General features: G+C 45.0%; 1 protein-coding gene across 5 annotated transcripts in view; it reads right to left on the bottom strand.

Annotated features, from left to right (window-relative positions):
* The window catches only part of EPN2 (epsin 2), a 73,169-nt gene that overhangs the window by 28,713 nt on the left and 21,730 nt on the right, over positions 1-22,726 (bottom strand). For 3 of the 5 annotated variants that reach the window (XM_075899785.1, XM_075899784.1, XM_075899786.1), the window contains exon 2: positions 6,074-6,846. The exons of 1 other annotated variant lie outside the window; for it this stretch is intronic. In XM_075899785.1, coding sequence (XP_075755900.1) covers positions 6,074-6,668 — 595 coding nt within the window. In that variant the 5' untranslated portion in view covers positions 6,669-6,846. Of the gene's footprint in view, positions 1-6,073; positions 6,847-22,726 lie in introns of those variants that run through there. One more of the 5 variants, XM_025180940.2, reaches the window with a different exon arrangement.

The following is a 22,726-nucleotide window of genomic DNA, read 5'->3' as shown; positions in this document are numbered from 1 at the left end:
CTGGAGTACCACACGCGGACAGACCAACATTCTGCTGATGGCTGGTGAACTCCAGTACAATCCCAGAATAATGAAGGATTCTGGAAGTCTAATGCCTAATTTAGACTCCTGTTTAAGGGAGGGATGTGAACAGGTAACTGGTTACACAGTAAGCATCACCCGGTGAGGGTGATGCTTACTGAGCACCGGTTAAACTGATGCCTGGGAGCAGCCCCCTCCCACAGCCTGCTGCTGGCAGAGGGCTGCCCTAGCAGGGCCAGGAGCCGGCGGCAGCCCCAGCCCTGGGGCAAGGAGCTCTTAGTAATTTCAATCTCCTGAACTAATTTTCCTTTTCATTCCTGGAGGTGGTCCACTGGGTCAGGAATGAGGCATACTGGTAAGGGGAGGCATTGCAAGTAACTGTCACGATGCAGCTTTGGTTTATAGTGCCATCAATCCAGCCCTAAATCAAAAATATTAAATTCACATGAAAAAGTAAAATGTTGATATAAAAGTTCACTTAACTCACTTCAGTATATATACAGGATTTTAAAGTTTACCACAATTACCTTAAAATGGTGCCACCAAATATTTCCATCATATGTTTATTTTTAAGCAACTCCCCAAAACCTATAAATTATCAAGCGTAGCTGATTAAAAATTAGAAGGCAGGAAATCATCTTTGGTATCAAGGCAGGATCTGTCAACATGATTGCTTATTTATTTTGTTTAAATTTTACACTATCTTGCTAGACTTAATATGCAGATAGATGTCTTTATAGGAAATAAAACAAATATACAAACACTAACTGTTGTTACAAATAACACATGGCTATTGATACTATCATACATCCCTAGGATTACTCCAGTTTTACAATATCATAGTACAACAGCCCCTGAGGACATCTGAAGTAAAGCTTTGGGGAAAGGATTTTACTGGAAATAGTGGATTGTTAATGGATCAGCTGAAGATATCAGAAGGAAGTCTGGAAACAGAACCTTTATAACACATTCTCAAAAAGGCTAAGTAACATCTTTCATATTATGGAGACTGCTCAAATTCTCACCATGTTACTCATTTCCCTTTGAAATAATATTTAAGGTATGTATGTAAAAAGTAAAATGTCAGCTCATTACTGACTATAACATACCACATACACTATTCACTAAAATACCACCCTACAAGCCTGTAAGAAATAAGTACATTAAAAATTGGGAATCATGATAAAAGTAATATGGCTCTCTCAGAAATAGAATGATACATGCAGGCATCAAGCGTCAGTTTTCCCAAGTTCAAATCATAGTATAGGACCAAATGAGAGGACACAGAGGGTTACTCAATGTGTGCAGTAACATAGGTTGTTCAGGATGGTTATCCACCTTAGGTGTCTGGAGCATTGCTGCGCCTCCAGTCAGAGATTTTAGGTAGCAGTGCCCTGAATCTATGTCCAAAGCAGAGGGAAGGAAGGGTGGGTGGTGGAGCACCCGCAGGGACAATCATCTCGAAGAAATTCCATGAGTAACCCTCTCCTCCTCTTCCAGTGTCCCTGTGGATGTTCCACCTTAGGTGACTATGGAGCAGTATCAGTGATCGGAGGTGGGTGCTTCAGCTAATCAGTATCATGCACAGTAGCTAGAACGCGGTGCCCAAACCGAGTATCACGGGACAGGTAAGTATCAAGAGCATAAATGCTTTGACAACAGGTGGCTCGAGGACCACACTGCAGATCAATAAATGCCTGTAAAAGGGATGCTATAGAAGCAAGCTGTAGAAGCCGCTATGGCCCTTGTAGAGTGTGCACGTAGCTACAACAGAGGATCTCAGCTAAAGGTGGAGCAGGCAAGTCTGATGAAGTCTGCTATCCACCTGGAGATTCTCTGGGTAGAAATGGGCATGCAGATAGATGCTGTGTGCGATGCACCATGTCCAGAGGCGGACAGCCTCCCTGCATAGGCTCTGGTACCTCCCTGCCTGTTGATGTAATACATAGTTGCCTGATTATCCGTAAAGATTTGTACCGTGTCGTTACGTATGAGGTGTAGGAAATGCTGGCATGCATAAAATTCCACTCTGAGCTCTAGTATGTTTATGTGCAGGTTGGATTCCTGTGGGGACCATCACCCTGAGTTCTGAGAGAGCCTGAGTGTGCCTCCCCAGCCGAGAAGAGACGCATCTGTTGGGATGGTCACGGACAGGGGTTGGTTGTGAAAGGTGCTCCAAGACACACGTTTCTTTGGTCTGACCGCCAGTCCAGGGACTGTTTGATCCTTACTGGGATTGATACCAGCTTGTTGATGTTATGGTAGTGTGATTTGTATACAGTTCTCAGCCACAAATGCATAGGTCTCATGTTCAGTCTGGCATGCTGTACTAATGAAGTGGCTGTTGCCATGTACCCCAGTAACTGGAGACATGTCCTTGAGGCGGCTTGTGGGCTGGATTGGATCAATATGCCTACGTCCTGTATAGTCTGGAAGCTTTTTAGTGGCAGTGAGGCTACAGCCTCTATGCAACCGAGATGTGCTCCAATACATTCTATTGTCTGAAGCGGTTGGAGCTTACTTGAGTAGATTTATCTGCAGGCCGAGGGTCTGGAAGTGTCCTGATTAGGGAGACCACGTTCTCCACTTTTTGACTTGTGCATGCTCCTATCAGGCAGTTGTCAAGCTTTGGGAATATCAAGGCCCCTTATCTGCAGAAATGTGCAGCAAACACCACAAGCACTTTTGAAAAGACCCTCAGAGCTGTGGAGAGTCCAAATGAAAGCACTGTGTATTAGAAGAGTATCTCCCACTGCAAATCTGAGCTACTCGCAATGCGCCAGGTGAATGGATACGGGAAACCATGCGTCCTGTAGGTAGAGAGTCGATAACCAGTCCCTTTGTAATGTCCAGTACCCATCTGTCCATCATGATGGGGGACCAGTGGGGATAGAAAAGTGCTAGGCGTAGGGATGTGGTTGCCTTAGAGGGGTGCTGCTGGGCTCTCAACCTGAACTTCGAAAATGTTTGCCTCAGAGTTGAGGCTATCAATAAAGAATGAGAATTGCTTAACAGTGTAGTGCGTGTATTTTGCGAGTACCACACTGCAGCTGGAGATCCAGAGTTGAAGAGAAGCGAAAGAATAGGCCTCTCCCCCCACGGGGTCCAGGTGTTTCCATCACTTGAAATAAGGTGCGGGTCTGGCCATATTCTGTTTCGGGGAGGCTCACCAGGGATAAGCCACCCTCTTGTAAAGTTCTTGGAATGATGTAAATAGTCTCCTGATGTGGGAGGAGGGGGCATCAAGGTGTCATCAGGGGAAGATGACGACATGTGGGTTGGTGGAGGTGAGGAGGCAGAGATTTCCTCATCACTTGAATCTGGTTCCTCCTCCTCCTCCTAATAAGCAGATCTATTGAGGGAGGGTACAGACATGGACCTTAATGGAGCAGAGGGAGGTGCCTGAGGTTGCCCTTGTGATTGCTGGGCTCTGAAGGGCGCCCGGGAATCCCAGTAGGCTGACACTGGCACTGGAAGGGGCTGCCATTGAGGCAGTGCTTGTTGCTGAGGCTGTTTTGGGGAGGAATGCCCCAGTGTGTGGGTACCAACCAGGGTTCCTCATCGTCATCGCTCGAAAGTGGTGGCACCGAGCCTGAAGGAGTGGAAAGAGTGAAGCTGCTAGATGAGGGTGTACCGTCGGTGCCAAATAATGGGCTTGTTGGCACAGATGTTACTCTCAGCTCTTCTGTCGCAGTGAAAGGCCACAGTGCCAGCATCACCGGTACCGATGGCAGTTCCGAGGGTGGTAGTGTTGCTATCTGCAGTGCTGACGGTTTCATATACGGGGTCGCTGGTACTGCATGCTTGTGTCTCGTTGGTGCCGGGGGCAGAATAGGTGCTGACAGCACTGAATGGGACCTCAGTTACTTCTGTGCCAATGGTGTGTCAGAAGGCCCTGGTTTGGCTTTTGTCTTTGATGGCATCACAGTTGAGCCAGCCAGTGCTGCGAGCATCAATTTCAACTTAGGCTTCTCAGATGCCCGCTTTAGTAAGGACCTTGGACACTCAGGAGCAGTCAATGCCTGACAGTCCCGGTAGCTTCTGGTCCGGTACCTTAGATGAGGTCAGTGCAGGGGTTATCTTGGGCATTTTTTTAAAAAGAGGAATCACCCTCACTTGAAGAATGGGATCTCTTCCTAGGTTGTTGGAGGAAGAGTCTCTGATGCTGGAGCCGAAGAAGCAGCCTTCTCAGATATAGCCAATGGAGAGGGCTGCCAGGGTGGAGTGGAGCGCTGCGAGTCCGAAGCCAGCCGTATGGTATTCTTGAGGGAGAAGAGTTTCAGTTGTAGCTTCCTGGCTTTGTCTGTGCGAGCTGTTAGCTGTCATGCAGGCTGTTGCTCAGGGGCTGAAGCAGGCAGAGCCCAGGCTGCGCAGGGCTGGTTCCAGCCCAGCTGGGCACAGCAAGGTGCTGGGGAAGGGGCCCCATGGAGGTGGCAGAAGCTTGTGACCAGCCGCCCAGCCTGGATGTGCAGAGCAGATCCAGCCCCACCCGCTCCCGGAGCAGGTAGTGGAGCCTGTAGCGAGGGGGAGGCGTTAACCCCTTATCTCATGGAAGCTGCATGCCCGGGCTGGGCAGGAGTAGCCCCAGGAACGCAAAGCCCAGTGCAGGGTCATGCTGCCAGCTCCAGGCCACCCTGGCCCCTACACACCAACCATACCCCTTGCCCTTCCAGCAGGAAGCCAGAACTGGTTCTCAAGCCTTGTGTGCACCACACAGCTGCTGCTGCTGCTGCTGCTGCCGCCGCTGCCGGGAGGGAGGGCTGAGCTCTTGCCAGCATGTACCATTCAAAATGGACTCACATGCCACTTATGCCATGGTGCCTGGTCCTGCCATGAGGGCAGGAAACTGAACTTAATGACCACTCAAGGTCCCTTCCAATTCTAGTATTCTATAACTTTTCCCCAAGCACTGACATGGAGACAGCAAACTACAGGAGGGGGGGGAAATCTCTGGGAATTCTAGGCAAAGCTGAGAGATTTCATGAGAATACAAAAATTCTATATTGTCTAATTTCACACACTGTTAACTTTGTTAACATGAACATGTACTAGCAATACCAGAAAAAGAAATAGGAAAGGTAGATTCAGAATTACAGGACTGTGAAGTAAGATTATTTAAAGTGTCAGCATCTCCACAGTGGCTGAGAATAGAGCTCAAGTCTGTCGGGGAGGGGAGGGGGGTCATGTTCAGCTGGTGGAGGGGACCCGGCACAGCATGGGGGGGGCAGGCTCGGTTGGCAGATGTGGACTTGGATGGTGGAGGGGACCCAGCATGGCCGTAGTGGGGGGGGGGGAGGAGTCAGGCTCAAATGGCAGAGGGATCAGCGCAGCAGATCCGGTGGGCATAGCTGGGGGAGGAATGCATGTCCCCCAGCTGGGGCAGTTCCAGGTTCTTCGGCTCCCTGTGCCACACAGCAAGAGTGAGGAATACAGCAAACTGTGCACTTTCCCCTCACTCCCTAAGGGGAACAGCAAGCAGTGTCCCCATAAGAATCTGGGAGGGGTGGGGAGAGCGTCAGCCCTCCTTAAAGGGCAAATTGGGGGTGGAAGTCTTGGGGCTAAGGCAGTCCCGGGCGGGAGGTGGGGAATCAGTCCCTTTCACCTGCCTGGTGTTTCTGTCTCTCTTCTGTATGGTTTTCTGAAAAACAATCCTATTCCAGACACATCCCATTTTCTGGGCACAATCAAACCTTTACCTTGTTCAAAGTTATGATGAGACGAAGCTATATGCTGAATTTGGTGGTCCTAGCTTTTACCATTTAGGAGTTCTGGAACACACATATAGACACAGAAACTCTCATATATACATATTCATCCTCTCCCTAACTAGCAATTAATTCTAGTAATTTGTAAAGGCATTAGTACTTCCCAGAAGACTTACAGAATTTCAGCCACTGCAAAAATGCTTTGTGATCTGTATACTAATTCTCTAGAAAGCTCTACTGACACACTCATCCAACCACAAATCAGAATCTGAAAGCTCTGGAACAGATACAGATTTACAGAACAAAATCATCCTCATTTTTACATGCGTTTGATTGTATGTACTTACAGCCATGGTAAGATGCAGGAGAGCCTCCAGACTTGCCATATTCTTGCTCTGAATAGCTAGTGGATAGATTAGGCTGACTGGAACCTCGTCCAAATGTGATCTGGTTGCTACCAACTCCAGTGGCCACCTGAGCCATACGCTCTTTGGTCTTCAGGGCTTGGGCCCTCTCTGTCTTGAGTCGCTCATCATCCTTCAGAAGAGAAACCAGCTGCTTAGACTTCTCCCTTACATTGATGCCCTGGTCTTTTCCATCTCGATCGATATACTGGAAGTCCTTCAATGTTTGAATAGCAAAAATATTCTCTTTACATTGCTGTGCCACCCTCTCGGAGCCAGTTTTAATCAGGTAATCTAACAGAGTAAGGGCCTTATACACATGCCGCCAGTTTTTGCCATGGTCATTCAGCCGTTTCCAAATCATGCTCATAATTTCAGAAAAGGCTACCACATTGTAAGTCAGATCTGCTATTTCAGTCATTAAGGAACTAGAAGGACCCCAGGGATCATTGGAAGTTGCTTCCCGAACTTTTATTTCGGCCTCTGAATAATTGTTCACGATGTTTTTCATTTGCCGCCTAATAGACGAAGTAGTCATTTTTCTCCCCTTTTAATAATACAAACTTCAAAAAACCTTCAAAAAGATTAACTGTTTTCCCCGGTGCTAGTTTCTGGACTGTGAAGACGACTTCGTATTACTGATTAATTTGAAACAAGTGCTGCTAAAATCATTTCCTCCCTTCCAGAGAAAGGTGCATAACACAGGAAACCATAACCTAAAAATAAAAACAAAACAATTAGTTATAGCTTTAACTATTCCTTTGTCAATAAAAATGTCCAGCAAAATTGCCAAAGTTTTGAAGTTAACTGAAGGTGATTTCAAGGCCCCTAATGCATTTTATGTAGAAGAAACCCAGTTTTGCTCTTTATCTCAAGACTAACTGCTGGAAATTCACACCATTTAAATTAGCAATATAAAAAGAAAAAAAGCATTAGAATAGAGCACAATTATTTCTATACTCTCTTTATAAGCTGTTTCATCACAAACATGCATATTGACAATGAGGTAAAGTAAAGCCAAAACTATTAGCCATGAAATTACTTTTGAAACTTCTGAGTTCTATAGTACAGGTTGAACTCCGCTAGTCCAACAACATCCTTTGTCTGGCATGACTTCAGTTAGCCAGATGTCCACTTATCATGGGTGTGGCCAAGTTTCCCACAGTTGTTTACAACCACCAGTCCTGGTGTTCAGTGTTTTGTGCTGTTACTGAGCTCTTAAGACAGTTGGGGTAAATTAGCGCTAAATAAGCAGTGGAAGTATTTAGGGATGTTAGCATTTAACCGATTATCTGATGCGTGCTGGTTAATGGCATCAGTTAAACTTGGTCAACCCTTGGAGAGGTGGCTTTGCTGCAGCAAGGCAGCGAAGCCTCCTTCCCGGGAGCCAGGTGGGCAGGAGCTGGTGACCCCATTCCTGGGAGACTTCGCTGCAGGCTCTGCAGTATAAAGCTAAGCTAAGCTTTATACTGCAGAGCCCGCAGCACATGTAACTACTAAGATTTTTAGGGATTACAGTGTTACCATTTTAAATTATTGTTAACATCCCTAGTTGTAATTCTACTGTTTGCAATGAAGACTCCGATTTTTGCTGAAGTTGCAAGTATATTGTACTTGATATTGATTCATTGGTGAGATGCTAATTCACTAATGCCTCTTAAAAGAATCCTAAATTTTCTATGAAAATAACTAATCATGCATTAAAAATGTTTTCTCACTTTCATCTCAAAGGCTGTTCTCAGTCCCCAAATGTTAAGGTCAAGTAAAATATTAATTTCATAGGAGTGGGGAAGCAGGTGAGTTGTGTACCTTTTTAGTGTTTGCTTTATAAAGTGCCCAACTTGATTTATTGCTAGTGCCAAAAAAGCTATAAAAATTAAACTCTTGCAAAATTTTTATTTTAGACAGATCATTAACAAAAGGGGTCCCTCCTCCCACGCCCTTCTTTGCCATCTTAATAAAATAAAATGAAGCATCTCAAAGTATTATACTTGGCTTTTTAATAGCAAAAATGTAGAATAGATGAACCAAAGAAGCAAAAATGTTTCTAAGATGAGCTTTGGGTCAAAGTACCACCATGTTTAGCTGATTCATATCAAAGTAAGCTACTGACTTAGCAACTGAAATTGCATAATTATTTCAAGGTATCAATATGTAAAATATACGAATGCTGCACAGTGCAAACACTAGCTATTTTATAATTGCTATAGAAGTGCAAATTAAATGAAATTTGTAATTTTGTGGCAGAGTTAAGAACACCTGTTTCTGTTGCACCTAATTTGGAGCAACAATTTCTGTTGCACTTACTGATAAATATGAAATGATTTTCTATATTGTTTGTTCCTCTTCAGATCCCTTTATTCTGTGTTCTCTACTGTAGGTTTATCACTTATGCTACAGGCATATGTCACATTTTGTTGCTACTGCAGCAAATCCTTCAAACTAGAGAATTAGGCTAATCAAATGAGCTGGGGTGGCCAACCCGCGGCTCTTCATCCCTGAAAGTGTGGCTCACGAAGCTGCCCCACGCGCCCCTACAAACGGCCCCCAGTGCTCACCAGGGGCAGGGGAGCCATCCAGCAGGGCAAAATGCCATTAGCTGGCAGGAGCCTGATGTGGCCAAAAAGCCTAACCCTTGGTTTTTAAAGGGGCAGCGTCCTTTTTTGTTTGTTTTGCCCAACAACTCTGGCTGGTGGGCAGCTCTTCCTTTTCGGGGGGACATCAACAATTCTGGTGCGGCTCTTCGCATTTTTCCCACCACTGTTTCGGCTCTCTGTTTAATGGGTTGGCCACCCCTGAAATAGAGTTCCCATCACATTCCAGGATGTACACATACAGTACTGCCTGAGCAGCTGCCCCTCTTTGATCCAGCTGCCCCTCTTTGACTCTAGCTGGAGTGCAGCGCAGCCTCAGCAGGCAGCCACTGGCCAGGGCTTTCAGCCCAGGTGGCTGCCCTTGTTTGCTCCAGCCCAGCTGGCTATGGCATTCAGCCCACCAAGGCTGTGCTGTGCTCCAACTGGGCTGGATCAAAGAGGGGCAGCCACCCGGGCAACTGCCCCTCTTTGTTAACTTGCTCACTGGAAGGGGAGAAGATGTATGCACGCAAACACACACGTGCATCCCCGCTCTTACCTCCTACTCCGGGAGGGGACTGGGCAGCTGACACACGTGGCACGCTGGGGACAGGGCTGCATGTGGGGTCAGAAAGCCACCTTCCCCAGGATCCTGCTGCACGCAGCTGGGCTGTGTGTGGATTCAGGGAGCCCCTTCCCCAGCACCCCGCTGTGCCTGGCCCAGCTGAAGCCAGCCCTGGGCAGCTCCAGGTTCTGCCTGCCCCAGCCCGGCAGCTGCTGCCTGCAGGCAAAGGGCTGCGCAGGGAAGAGACTCTGACCCCTTCCCCCTCCTCTCCTCAGCACTGCTCCCTGGAAACTGCAAGTCCCAGAGCTGCTGTCCTGTTGGTGAGTGCGCTAGAGGCACAGAGATATGGCGGGGAGGGGTGAAGGAGGATGTGCGGGCAGGGGTTGCACTGAGGGGAATGGGGAGATGCAGGGGAGCGAGGCTGGAGCAAAGGGAAGATTTGAAGGGGATACAATTTTACTTTGCAGAAGCTGCACTTTCCTTTATTCCCTCTTCTTTGCCTCCTTCCCCAACTAGTTGATTGCATTCTCACCACCCCCAAAGTCCACTCCACACCTTTTCCTGCCACTAAACTCCCTTCCAGACCCTGCACCCCACATCCCACCCAGATCCTGCACCCCTATCCCACTTGCTGGAAGCCCTGTCTCGCACATTGAGCCCCTCATTTCTGTTCCCAACCCAGAGCTTGAGGGTGTCCACAAAATCCACTAACTCTGGAACCCAAAAAAAGTAAATCTGGGTTATGGGAAGCCATGAACCTCAGTCCTCCCTGCCCCCTCCCCTCACTCTGTGGGGGCTGAAATGCCAGAAGAGTGAGGTTTCTCAGCTAGGGGCCACATCAGCGAGGGTTGGGGATTCTGTGAGGAGTTTTTTTGCTTCTCACTTGTGTGGTCCCCAAAAGATTTTTCTGTGGGTCAGTGGCCCCTGACCCAAAAAAGATTCCTCACACCTGCCATAAATAAAGAAAACACAAACCTTTTGTGTTGGACATAAACTTTATTTAAAATGAAGTTTGGTCAATGAACATGAGAAAGTTAAAATGCTTGCCTTAATCTGTTTAATAATTTAAATTAAACCATTCTCCCCAGATGCAGCACTAGCAAAATGGCTCAGGTGTAATTATGTAATTAACGGTGAGTTTCTATTAGCAACGGGTAGTACATGGAAAGGTTTAGAGAAGGCGGGGTCTCAAGAAAGGGATGTGGTCTCAAGGAAGGAATAGGGTAGATCCTGGCTTGCCCTGACATTTAAAAAGTGATCTTGGATGTAAAAAGGTTGGAGACCACAGATTTAGGATGTTGAAATTAATTTTCACACCATATCCATTTGTGATGCTATCACTGTATATCTAAATAGTTGAAGTTACTTGTTCTGTTTTATAACTTGATTTTTTTCATAAAATTGGGCACCTAATAGCCATATCCTGATCAGATAGCCAGTTACATAATGCTTCTAGTATACTTGAATTTCTCCGATTTCTCTGTTTCTCTCCTCGCAAAATTGTCTCATCATATTCTATGCAACTTCTTGGAATAGTATAATTCCCTCTGCTAGCCTACTTTGTACTTTAGTTTATATCCAGGTATTTCATTCATGTTTTAGGCCTACTTAGAATTCTGAAAGTTCTTGTTATCCAAACCTTTTCTGAATGCTGCTACATTCTTCGCTTCCCTTCCTTCCTCTTTTCCCCCCACCCAAAAAAAAAAAATTCACCAGTTTTTTCCCCCCAGTTACAGGAGGAGTGGAATTCAGATGCTGAGATGGTGACTCCTCTGACATACGCAGAGTATCCTCAGCTGCGCAACCCCAGCTAGAAGTAGTGTAATCTCTATTTCCTGAACAGAGGATATTCCCGGACTCTGTTCTTTCTGGTGTTAGTCTCATAATAAATTAAAATTATTTTCCTAGGAGTTGGATTAAATAAATGTAAAGGAAAATGCTATACTGCTGCATTTTATTTCAAGTCTGATTTTAATTCTTATTAGAGACAAGGTGTGTGGGGTAATTGAGGATGGGAATGGTTAACCGGTCCCTCTACCAGATCTGGCTAACTGTTGGAGGCTGGAGCAGCCCCACGGGGCCTATTGCAGGCAGGGGGCTAGAGCAGCTTTGCAGGGTCCAGGCATGCCACAGACATGGATACTCCAGCTGGCCAAAGCAGCTCTTGCCCATGGCGAGCGGGGGGGGGGGGGGGGGGGGGGGAGGGGGCGCTGCTGCCACCCACCCTCTTTAATTGGTTAACTGCTTAAACATTATGTTTAATCAGTTAAGCAATTAAACAGGATTTTACATCCCTAGAGCTAATAATATATTGGGCTAACTTCTGTTGGAGAAAGACACGCTTTCAAACTTATACAGAGGTTTCCTTCAGATCTGGTCTTATGACCAACTTAATTTTCTGCAATACTTAAGCTATCAGTTTTTAATCTTTCTTCTTCCAAGAATTAATACTGAGACAGATTAAAAGATTCCAAAATTTATCCTGTTGTCATTGAACTTATTTGCTGAGAATTGTATTCTTAAAAGGACATTATTTTGCACTGTTCTTTCACTCCTGTAAAGTTGTACGTTTATTTACTTTGAAAAGTTGCCCTCTTAATTCTGCCTTCATTCAAATGGCATGATAGTAATTTGAAGAATGATGGTAATGTTAATTTTGCAACCAGCGTGCTAGTTTTCACCCACGCCTTTTTGTTAGCGATAGTGCAGTTACTTGTACATGTCTGGAGAAGATTTTTAAAAGTACAACCCTTGTTCTACCAGCAAGGTAATTTTTTTCCTTATGGAATCAGGTGGTGTTTAAATATTTAAACAACTGGTTTAATTTGTTGCTTATAAAACATTTAAAAAAATAATTTCAATTTGAAAATCCAAGGATATAATTAATATTACTATAACTGACAGTAAACATACAGGAAAAATATCTGACTTTCTGTTCACTCAAGTAATGCATTGTAAAGTTTAAATGGGCTTCTGCCAATCTGAAATCTAATCATCTTCAAAAAATTTAAAAGGTTTTCCATTTATGAAGTTTACACTTGAGTTCCCCTGGGAATATTTTGGATTTATAATTGCATTTTCATATCATTTAAAACAAGTCCTTCCTTTGTGCTATATGAAATGTGCTCCCATCCAGCAAAAACAGCGATTCTACTAGATATATAGTGATGTCAGTTAAACAAAGGAAGGAAGGAAGTGTTTTCCCTTGGGTCTGTTAAGTTATACAGGTTAATTTGCATGCATCATTCTGCCGCCCCTCTTCACTGGCTACCAGTTGAATATTGAACCTAGTTCAGTGTTTCTCAATCAGTGGTATGAGTACACTTAGGGGTACTCGAGAGAAGTCTGGGGGGGGGAGGGTATGTCAACAACTGAATTTTGGACAAAACTGAATTTGTGTTTTAAGTTTTACAGTGCTTTATTCTTTTTGTACTTTTTACACCCAAAAATGTCATTGCCTTCCCAGCTATGATTAGTTGTTTAAACAAATGTATTGCAATGGTAGAAAAAAAATTGTGTCTGAAAACCATAGGTACTGGGGGTACTTATTTTTTTAAGGGTAATTTATTAAAAAAAAGGTTGAGAAACACTGACCTAGTTCAAGGCATGCTCCATGATATTCAAAACCCTCTATGAACTGGTCCCTAAATATATTGCTCTTGACTCTGCAACTTGATCCCATCAATAACTACAGGCTGAACCTCTCAATTCTGACCACCTGACCAGAGAATCTGCCCAACCATAGGAGTTGGATATTGTTTAGAGATATTACCAACATTTCTAGGGACGTTAGATATTTTATTGAATAATTATGTAACTGCATAAAATCTTATTGGTTACATGATTATTTGATAGTCTCTGGGGGTGGGGGCAGCATCTGGTGCACTCCCGGACCTACTCCCAAGGATCCCCCTGCCAGTCAGCAAGGGGAGCAGGTTTAAAAAATGGCTCCTCATATGGATGGCATCCTACAGAGCAGCCTCTGTCCACGACAAGCCCAGGCCTGCTGCAGACCGAGGCTGCTCTGCAGCAACAGCCCCTGTTCACAGGGGTTCTGAGTTCCCCATGGACAGGGGCTGTGCCGGCATCTCACCTGCCTCTATATGGGCATCTTGAAGATGGTGCTTGAGGGGAACCAACTTTTAAGCTAGTTCCCCTGAGCACCAGCTCCCACCTCCCTCCCCCCGTCTCTGGGAGGCAGCAAGGGGGGTGAAGGGAGTAGGTGACACTGTGTGAGCGGATACATGAGGGAAGCTTGCCTGAAAGCCAGCTTCCCACATGAACCAGCTCCCACCTGCCCCCCACCTTCCGTTCTGCTGCCAAAGTATCAGAGACAGCAGCACGGAGGCGGGAGGGGAAGACAGGCAGTTCCACGTGATTCAGTGCTCATGAGGAGCTAGTTTAAAAGCCAGCTCCTCATTGGCAATGGCTCCCACCTCCCCTTCCCCCCATGCTTGATGCTTCTAATCCAGAGGCAGCTGCGGGGGGGGGGGGGAGCGTGTTTAGTCATTTGGATTAACCAGTAAGCCAGTCTTATCGGTTAATTGTTTACTTGACTATATGCTAACATCCTGAGTAGGGATTTAGGTACAACATGGACCTCCATTTACTGAAATAAAAATTAATGAGATATTTTATCAAAACCACTTTTATTACATGCAATTTTAAAAGCACCCATCATGTTATAATATCTGAGCTCTTTCTATACAGTATCTCTACATACCTGTATAGTTTACTGAAAGTAAAAAAGAAAAAAAAAGAAGAATGGCAAGCTTTGCTTTATGACTGAGCATAAATGAATAACCTGGCCACTGAGATTCTGAACTTGCAAGAAGTGAAACATGCCAATGATTTGTATGTTTCATTCTGCAACCTGTCACACAACTGAGATTATCAACAAGAAAAGCAACTATGTTCCAGAATGAATAGAGTAAAACATTCACTGGAAGAATAGAGCAGATTAGGACAAATGATCCAAGTCACAGCTATACACTAGGTCTAATTTTATACTTACAAGCTTTGGCAGAGTCTCTTTGAAAATAACATGTTCCTTTGCCTACAGCTAGGTCAAGTGTCATTGGCTGCACACAAGCTTCTTTTTATATCTCACTTTATTTCTCACTAGTAATACAGAGATATTAGATAGGTAATGAATAATAGAACACGGTAGAATTGCAGAAGAGTATAGGTCAAATCATTATACACCAAGCTAAATATTCTAAATCCAGATGAATGCAACAGTATAGCACAATAGAAAATATCTACACAGACTCCCATCAAATCAGAATTTGTTCTCTGGGGGTTATCCATCCGAATGAGAGCACTTCAGTTTCCCTTAATATAGTTAGTAAAGGATAAGGATTAGAAATTAGAAAAAAGTGTAGAAATACAAAATAAATGCATATTACCATGATTACTTGGGTGATGCTTTAGACTGAAATAAAGGTGGAGAGGGTCTCTCAAAAGAACATGCAGAAAGAAAAATAAGATATGTTGGGAATATATCTGCAAGAGGACATTTCCCTTGGAATACATAAATGGTTAATGAACTGTGTCTGTCATTTCAGAAGATGCCTGCAACTCAAAAGTAAACTTCCTATAATGAAAATGTGAAAACACATATTTAGTGTGCTCACATCATATAATTAGCCCAAAATTGTTACCACTGGAAATTATGTATCTTTTCAGCTAATGTTTAAAATGGGATCTGACATCCCTAGGTTGTACCAGGGAAATGGGATTGCTTCACATAAAACCACACAGAAAAAAGATATAATCACCAGGCAGACTGAAAGGGGCTGGCTGCCTCTCTCCCTTGTCCAGAACCGCCCCAGCCCTGAGCCTCCTACCCACCAGGTGTCCTTTAGGGAGCATGGGGGCAGTGAAACTTTTCTCTCCTCCCAGCTCATGGTTGTTCCCTTGTGTCAGGAAGTGAAGGGAAAGCGCACAGTTTGCTGCGTTCCTCACTCTAGCTGGAGAGCGCAAACAGTAAATCAACCTGAACCTGTCCTAGCCAGGGCACATGAACCCCTCCCCCAGCTGCTGCAGCAGGCATGGAGAGGCACTTCTCACCTGGCCCCAAGCTGCTGCGATGAGAGGGGGCTGGGGTAGTCCTCCTCTGGGGAAGCCTGTATACTGAACAACAAACAAAAAAATAAATCCAAAAAACAAATATGAGTCCTAACTCTGCCCCGAGTATTGGTACCCTGCAGTGTGGCAGGGCTTGGCCTTTGGTCACCTTTCCCAGGGTTGTGTAGAAATTTGTGTTGTCAAAGGGGGTTACAGTGAAATGAAGTTTGAGAAACCCTGCTTTCATCCAATAAAAAGGAAAGTAACAATTAAGCCTCAATTTTATCTTCAAAGATGTCCTTTACAAAAAGATAGCCAACAGAAAGTAAATTAATCACGTGCAACTCAGTGGGGGGGGAAAAACTCAGTGAAATCATCTTCCCTCTTCACTTCCCAAAAAAAAGCGTGTTTTTGTTTTGTTTCGCTGAACTCAAACATATAAATTGAGTAAAACTCAATTCATTTACAGACACACTATGCTTTAACAAAGCACCTTCTTACAGACATAAGAATCAGAAAGAATGTCAAACATCAGCACTTGGCAAAGATACCAAAACATAATCAAGGAGAGCTTTTCATACTCTCTCTGAAAAGAGAGCCAATCTGCCTAAGATGCTGCTACTGCTCTTAACAGGATCAGAAATGCCATATAAAGGAGTTCTGGCCAGTATTACAAAGATCAGGAACCTGTCTGACCCAGGGATGTTAAATAGCAGTTAGTAAGTTAATCTATTGAGCAGTCGATGGAATTTCCATTGACCACTCGATTAGTCAATAAGCAGGGGGTGGGGGGGGGGCCGCTGCGGCTCTGCTTTTTAAATGTAGTAGGAGCTGCTAGATCCCCGGCTGCACCTCTGCCTTCCCTGTCACCCTTCCCTTGCAGAGATGGTACTGGGGGGTAACCGGCTCTTAAGCCAGCTTCCTCAGCACTGGCTCCTTCTCAACCCCACTTGAGCAGCAATGGGGAGAAGTGACTAGTCGAGTAGTGACTCAACCAGTCGCTTACATGCTTAGTTTGACCTCCTCCTGCAGTGCACCAGTTTCCCAATCTTAACCGTATTCTTTAAGACATTTCAGAAGGGGATGATCTGCTAGAAGATGGGATCTGACCACCTGGTATGCAATGCGCCTATTTAGAAGGAACAGATTGTCAGTGTTATGTATATACTACACACAAAAGGGCCCTGAATTAGGGATGTTAGAGTTTAATCGATTAACCGTTTAACCACTAAGCATCAGCGTATTGGTTAACAGTCTCTATTAAACTCCGCCAGCTCCCGGTGAGGTGGCCTCGCTGCGGCAGGGCACTGAAGCTTCCTCCCTCGGAGCCAGACCGGCAGGGACTTGCAGCCCTGCTCCCAGAGAGACTTTGCTGCAGGCTCTGCAGTATAAAGACAAGCTTTATACTTCAGAGACTGTGCATATGTGACCATGTAACCACTAAAAATTTTAGCAGATTCATGATTACTATATTATGCGATTTTTAACATCCCTACCCTGAATTAATAAGTCTTGCCAGTTATTAGGATGATATTTTTGGCAACACACAAGGTTGCTATACAGACTAGTTAATTTTTCCCTGTGTGAATTGAGAGGCAGGGGAAAGAAGATTCCCTAGCATAGATATGACATTAATTTCCACAAATTCTTTGGTGGATGTGTACTTATTTTTGGTTGCCATGAGAATGCTTCTTGAAGTTTTCTCATCTGTGCTACAGCAGAAATATTCTACCTGCTCTCTTATCTACTGGGGACAATTAGATGAAGTATTTTCTGAGTAGGTGGCCAGATTATAAAAGGGGCTTTTAAGGCCTGCAGCCTGTGACCCTGGACTGCAACCACCAAAGCGCATAGGTGGGTGGGAAATCAGCCCTGTGTGCTACCGTTCCCCTTCTTTCTCCACCCACCTCCAGGCTGGAACTCAGTGCATCGCTGGTAGCGATGTTTGCTTGCAGGCTTCACACTTGCTGCTCCCGTTGGCTGGGAATCACGGCCAATGGAATGGTAGGGGGTGGTGTTTGCAAGCACAGGACCATGCAGAACCACCTGCTCCCCCCAGGAGCTGTGCCCACTAAGTGTCCCAATCCTCTGCTCCCTCCTGCACCCTACCTCCTGCCCAGACCCCACACCACTCCGCCCCCCCCCCCCCAAACCCGTGCTTTGGCCTGGCCGGGCTGGAGCAGCCCCCACACACAGCACAGCACAGGCAGTAGGCTGCTGCAGCCAGGCCAGGCCAAATCTACCGCAGGTAGGGGCTGTTCAGGCCGGGCCAGGCCTGCCCTGCTGCACTGCATATATGAGAGCCTGGACAGCCCTGCCTTGACAATAAATGGTGATGTCTGCCTTGACCAGAGCGTGGATCTCTAAAAACCAAAACCCAGGCCTGTCTAAAGTCTGGTGCACGTAAGCACACAGGCAAGCTTGGGGGAAGCGGAGGCAGGAATATTTTGTACAATAATGCAGATTCAGTGGTACAGAGAGACCACATCAAGAACACAAGGCAATCAACCGTGTACTGATACTTCTATTTCTGATTGGCAAAAATTCTTGATACAGCCATAAAACTATTAAACACTCATGCAGTTTTTGCAACATCCAGAGTAGCAGAATGTACCTCAAAATAAGGGCATTGGGCATTTTAGGTATCTTACACAGTACGTTATCAATTGGTAAATATTAGAATGACCAAGTCTCACTCTGCTGTAAAATGGGCTTCGTAAAAAGATTTTGTGGGAGGAAGGGAGCAGGATTGACCCACAGGTCCTGCTCGTTGTAACTAGAAGGAACAGACCCTTCACACCAGCTACAACAGTACACAGTATCCCAACGGGGTAAATCAAAGGGACCACAACCTGCTGCCTGGTACCGTAGGTAGCATATGGATGATGTGTAAATGAAGTAGGCTTAATTAATGTAATAATAAATCTTTTATTAATTGCTTTTGCATTGTTCTGTGCTGTACTAATTGCTTTAGAATTTATAGTATTTAAGGTTTAAATTATATAGTAATGGTTTTAAGGCTTATAAAACGTAAACAGCTATTAACGGGATAAAGCTTGCAATAAATAAGAAAGTTGTTAAGTCTCTCTGGAGTGTCCTGGTTTCCCTCAGATCTAAAATAAATCAAACCACATGACACTGCGCCACAGGCGGAGGACTGCCCAGGCGGGGGTAGGCGCCACACTGCAGGCAGGGAGCTGCTCCAGCCCAAGTGTGCTAGAGGGCCCCTTGAGCCCGCTACAAGGCAGGCCTAGCCAGGCTGAAGTGCCCCCAGCCTGCTGTGCAGTGGGCCTGGGCAGGGGGCTGTACCAGCCCAGCCAGGCTGCCAGTTAACCGGTTACTGCCCAGACTCTGTACACCAACTCCCCTTCCCAGAAGCCCCTTCCCACACACTGAACACTTGTATCTGGCCCCATCCCAAAGCCTAGGAGGCCACACAATCAACTAGCCTCAGTCCTCAGAAGAGTTAATCCAGCCCTGCTTGTTAGCCTGCTCTTCTCGATATTGGTGACAAATACTTGCTTCTAAAAATCATCTGCTGCCTGTTCTACTGCTAAATGTCGCTTTCCCCAGAGTTGGCTCTTGTAGGAAACACATGTTCCATCCTCTCAGACTTGATACTTTGTCACTAGCAACTTTATAAATAACTTTAGTGCTGTAACTAGACGATCTGTACTGGCAGAATGCATTTCAATACCAAAATGTTAGAGATTTTCAATGGAAGTGATATTTCAAAGTAGGGTTAGTATCAAAGATTTGTAAATCTAAAAGAGATAAATAAAATCCCTTGAGATATTGATGTTAGCATTTTCACACAAACAGGTATTTGTTCAGCATTTAAATCCAACACTGTTCTCACTAGTACACAACATTATTCTTGTACTAGGGATGTTAGATGGTGATTAATTGAATAATCGTGTAACTGCATCAAATCTTAGCAGTTACATGATTATTCGATGGTCCCAGGAGCAGGGCCGGCAGCCAGTGCGCTCCCAGCCCTACTCTTAGAGAGCCCCCGCCACGCTAGGAGGAAGGGGGAGAGGGGGAGGGGAGAGGAGAAGCAGCTCAGCATGAGCCAACATGCGCAGGAAGCTGGCTTTCAAGCCAGCTTCCCACATGTACTGGTTCCCCCCGCCCCTGCTCTGCACTGCTACCTCTCTATCAAAGACAGCAGCAAGGGGAGGAGAGGGGGAGAGGCAGCTCCACAGGATCCAGTGCTCATAGGGAGCCAGCTCTGCTAAAATGGCAGCAAGGAGGGTGCCTGCATTCGACAGGATTAACCAATAAACCCATGTTTATTGATTAATCCTGTACATACTTGGCAGCTATTATTCATGTGTGAGATTACATTGGTCCTTCTTCCTTGTTGACGAACAAGACAGGAAAAAAAATTGGTGGAAGCTAAAGTTTAGCTCCAGTATCATACTCCTATCCCTCTATAACTCATCCGAGATGAGATCTCCAGAAATCTTACCAGATATTAAGCTTTGGTCACCTATGACGACATATTGCATTTCCTATGCCAGAATCCGGCTGCTTCTTTTAAGTCTCTCATAGGGATGTTATCTTGTAGACGACTACATGATTAACAGATAAGTCTAGGCTTATCAGTTAATCTTGTTGACCACACCTATTTTCCCCCCTTTGCTGCCTCTATCAGAGGCAGCAGCACAGGAGGGAGGGGGGACTGCTACAAAGCAGCCCCTGTCCATGGCAGCCTTGAGCTCCAGTGGACAGAGACTACCTCCACATCCCATGGAGTGGCCTCTGGCCATGGTGAGCCTGAAATCCGCTGCAGACAGAGACTGCTCCAGCAGCATCCCCTGTCTCGGGGGGCGGAGGGGGGGGAAGGAAGGAGGAGTCCAAGCTCCCCATGAACAGAGGCTGCCTCTCATCCCACAGAGCAGCCTCTGTCCATGGAGAGCTCATAGCCCCAAGGACTGGGGCTGCTGCCACCCCACATTGCTGCCTCTGGGAAGCTGTTTTTTTAACTGGATAGAGAGGCAGCAGCAGCGCAGAGTGGCAGGGGGCTCCCTGGGAGAGGGACCAGAATCTGCCAGCCCTGCCCCCAGGAACTATTGAATAGTCATGCAACTGCTAAAACTTCATGCAGTTGCATGACTATTCAGTTACACAATATCCAACATCCCTAATCTCTCATGACTGTATGGACAGTATCCTATGTTATATGTTTGGAGTGTCTCTGGCTTTCTAAAAACACACTTCTATCCTGATTCCAACGTTAATTTTTCCAAGGTCCCACCAAAACAAGCCTTTCTACTACATACTATGCTAGATAAAGCTTGCAAAGGACTAGTTTCAGACAATTACTGGATTCTAGTAGGTACACTAGCTGATATTACTGTGGTTGGAAGTTTCATATTATCCGCAACAGTTTCTAAGAGAAATATTTATTATTGAATATTAACATTGAAGTGAAAGGATCTGTCTTTAAAAGCTGACTGACTCATGCATGCAATCCTCCAGATCAGTCCGATCAATGTTGTATGTGTATGTATGTGACTATCATAAAGTCCTATTTTTTCAGACTGAATTTCAAAAAGCTTTATCAGCAGCTTTGAGTCATCTGCCTTCAATACCAACTGGGATCATTCAGAATAACTATGTGCACTAGTGAAGAATGGAGAAGGCTGATTAAGAAAAGACTTCAGAAGAAGTTGCAGCATCCAGTAACTGACAACCAATTAGGATTGGTGCCAACAAGGCCAACAACAGATGCAGTGTTTGCAGCCAAAAATTTCAAGAGAAGTATGGAGAGAAACCGAAGGAATTGCACTGTTTGTCTGGATTAGAGAAGGCTTCTAAAAGTTCCTCAAGAATTATTATGGTGGCACCTATGGTTGTGCAATCTGTCAGACACATGTTCAGATGACCATGCATATATATGAGTAGCACAATAGCAGTGAAGCTGAAGCTACAGTAATTCATTCCCTGATTTACATCAAGGTCCAGCCTTAATCCCAGTCCTATTTGTGACTGCACTTGACGTTACAATGTATGAGATCAGTGGAGAGTGTGATGGGGTGCAGTCACAGAAGACCCCTTGGAGGTGCTTCCCAGTGTGCTGACAAAGCCACTGACACTCACCTCTGTGCTCTCTGAGGCTTCTTGCCACCCTGTCCTGTTGGGCCAGGTCTCCTGGTCTCCCCTAGCCAAGGCACAGAGCTGAGATTACTGCCCCCCCAACAAGCAATACAGGCACTGAATTTTTTCAGGTCTAAGAAGAATGTAGTTTTAGGCCTAGCTTTGAGGAATCTAACCCCCAAATGGAATCAGAACCCCAAATAAATCATTCAGGTAAGCCCCTTTTAACAATGAAAGGAGGATGTACACACCGATTGCTCCCCAAAGTAACAATTATTTCAATTGGGCTTGATAGTAAATACAAGTGATTTTATTAAGTGAAAACAGTAGGATTTAAGTGGTTGTAAGTGAAAATGGGTAGAACAAAGTAGATTACTCATTTAAAATAACAGAAAACACATAGCTAGTTCTAACACTAAAAGCTCAGTACAAACTCACCCTAAAACTGTTCATATGTCAGCTAAACCTCCAAGCCAGGGAAGATCTTTTTTCCCTGGGGTGTCTGGTTCATTCTCTAGGAGGGAATGACATGCCAGCCAAAGACCAAGAGACTAAAGAACTTTGCACCTTAAATAGCCTTCCTTTTTAGGTGGGAATTCTTTGTGTCTACATTCCACCCTTCCATGAAAAATTACCTGGTCAGACCCTACCAGTTAGGGTGGTCATATGCCCTCCTAAGAGTAACCACTGCTAAGACTTAAAGGACAAAAGCTTTTTACAGGTCATCACCCATATATTAAGGGAAACACTCTGGATGGCTTTCATTTACACATTGAAAACCATAAACCACTCCATATTTCTAACTTTATATACAAGAATGATACATACTCAAAATAAGATATAATACAGATCCAGCAGATTGTGACATTAAAATGGATAGGTTACAGGAGGTATTTTGTCCAAAGCATCTTCAAATTATGCATATTTGCATCCATAAGTCAATTTCATAAAGCATGGGGGCAGGGGTGAAACCTTCACAGACAGGCTCCACAGAACATTTTTTTTGCCATTAGGTTGTACCATGAAGACAAATATGATCTGGAAAGGGTCCTAGAATTACGGAGGGCTGCAATGGAAGAAACTAGCTTATGGCTCAGCCAACAAAAGACAGAATACATGCGATGCTTTGCTGAGAGGGACATGCAGCCAACAAAACTAAATGATACAAAATTAAGGTCTGTGAAACAATTGACATATCTGGATTCAGTGTTGACCATGATGGGAATGTCAATAGAGTGTTAGGGGTTTTGTGAAAAATGACTGATGTAAGTGGAGAGAGTTGAT

This window comes from Pelodiscus sinensis, chromosome 16 (assembly GCF_049634645.1).
Source record: "Pelodiscus sinensis isolate JC-2024 chromosome 16, ASM4963464v1, whole genome shotgun sequence".
Classification (NCBI taxonomy): Eukaryota; Metazoa; Chordata; order Testudines; family Trionychidae; genus Pelodiscus; species Pelodiscus sinensis.
The sequence above is the reverse complement of the archived record's forward strand: the minus strand, read 5'-3'. Positions and strand labels throughout refer to the sequence as shown.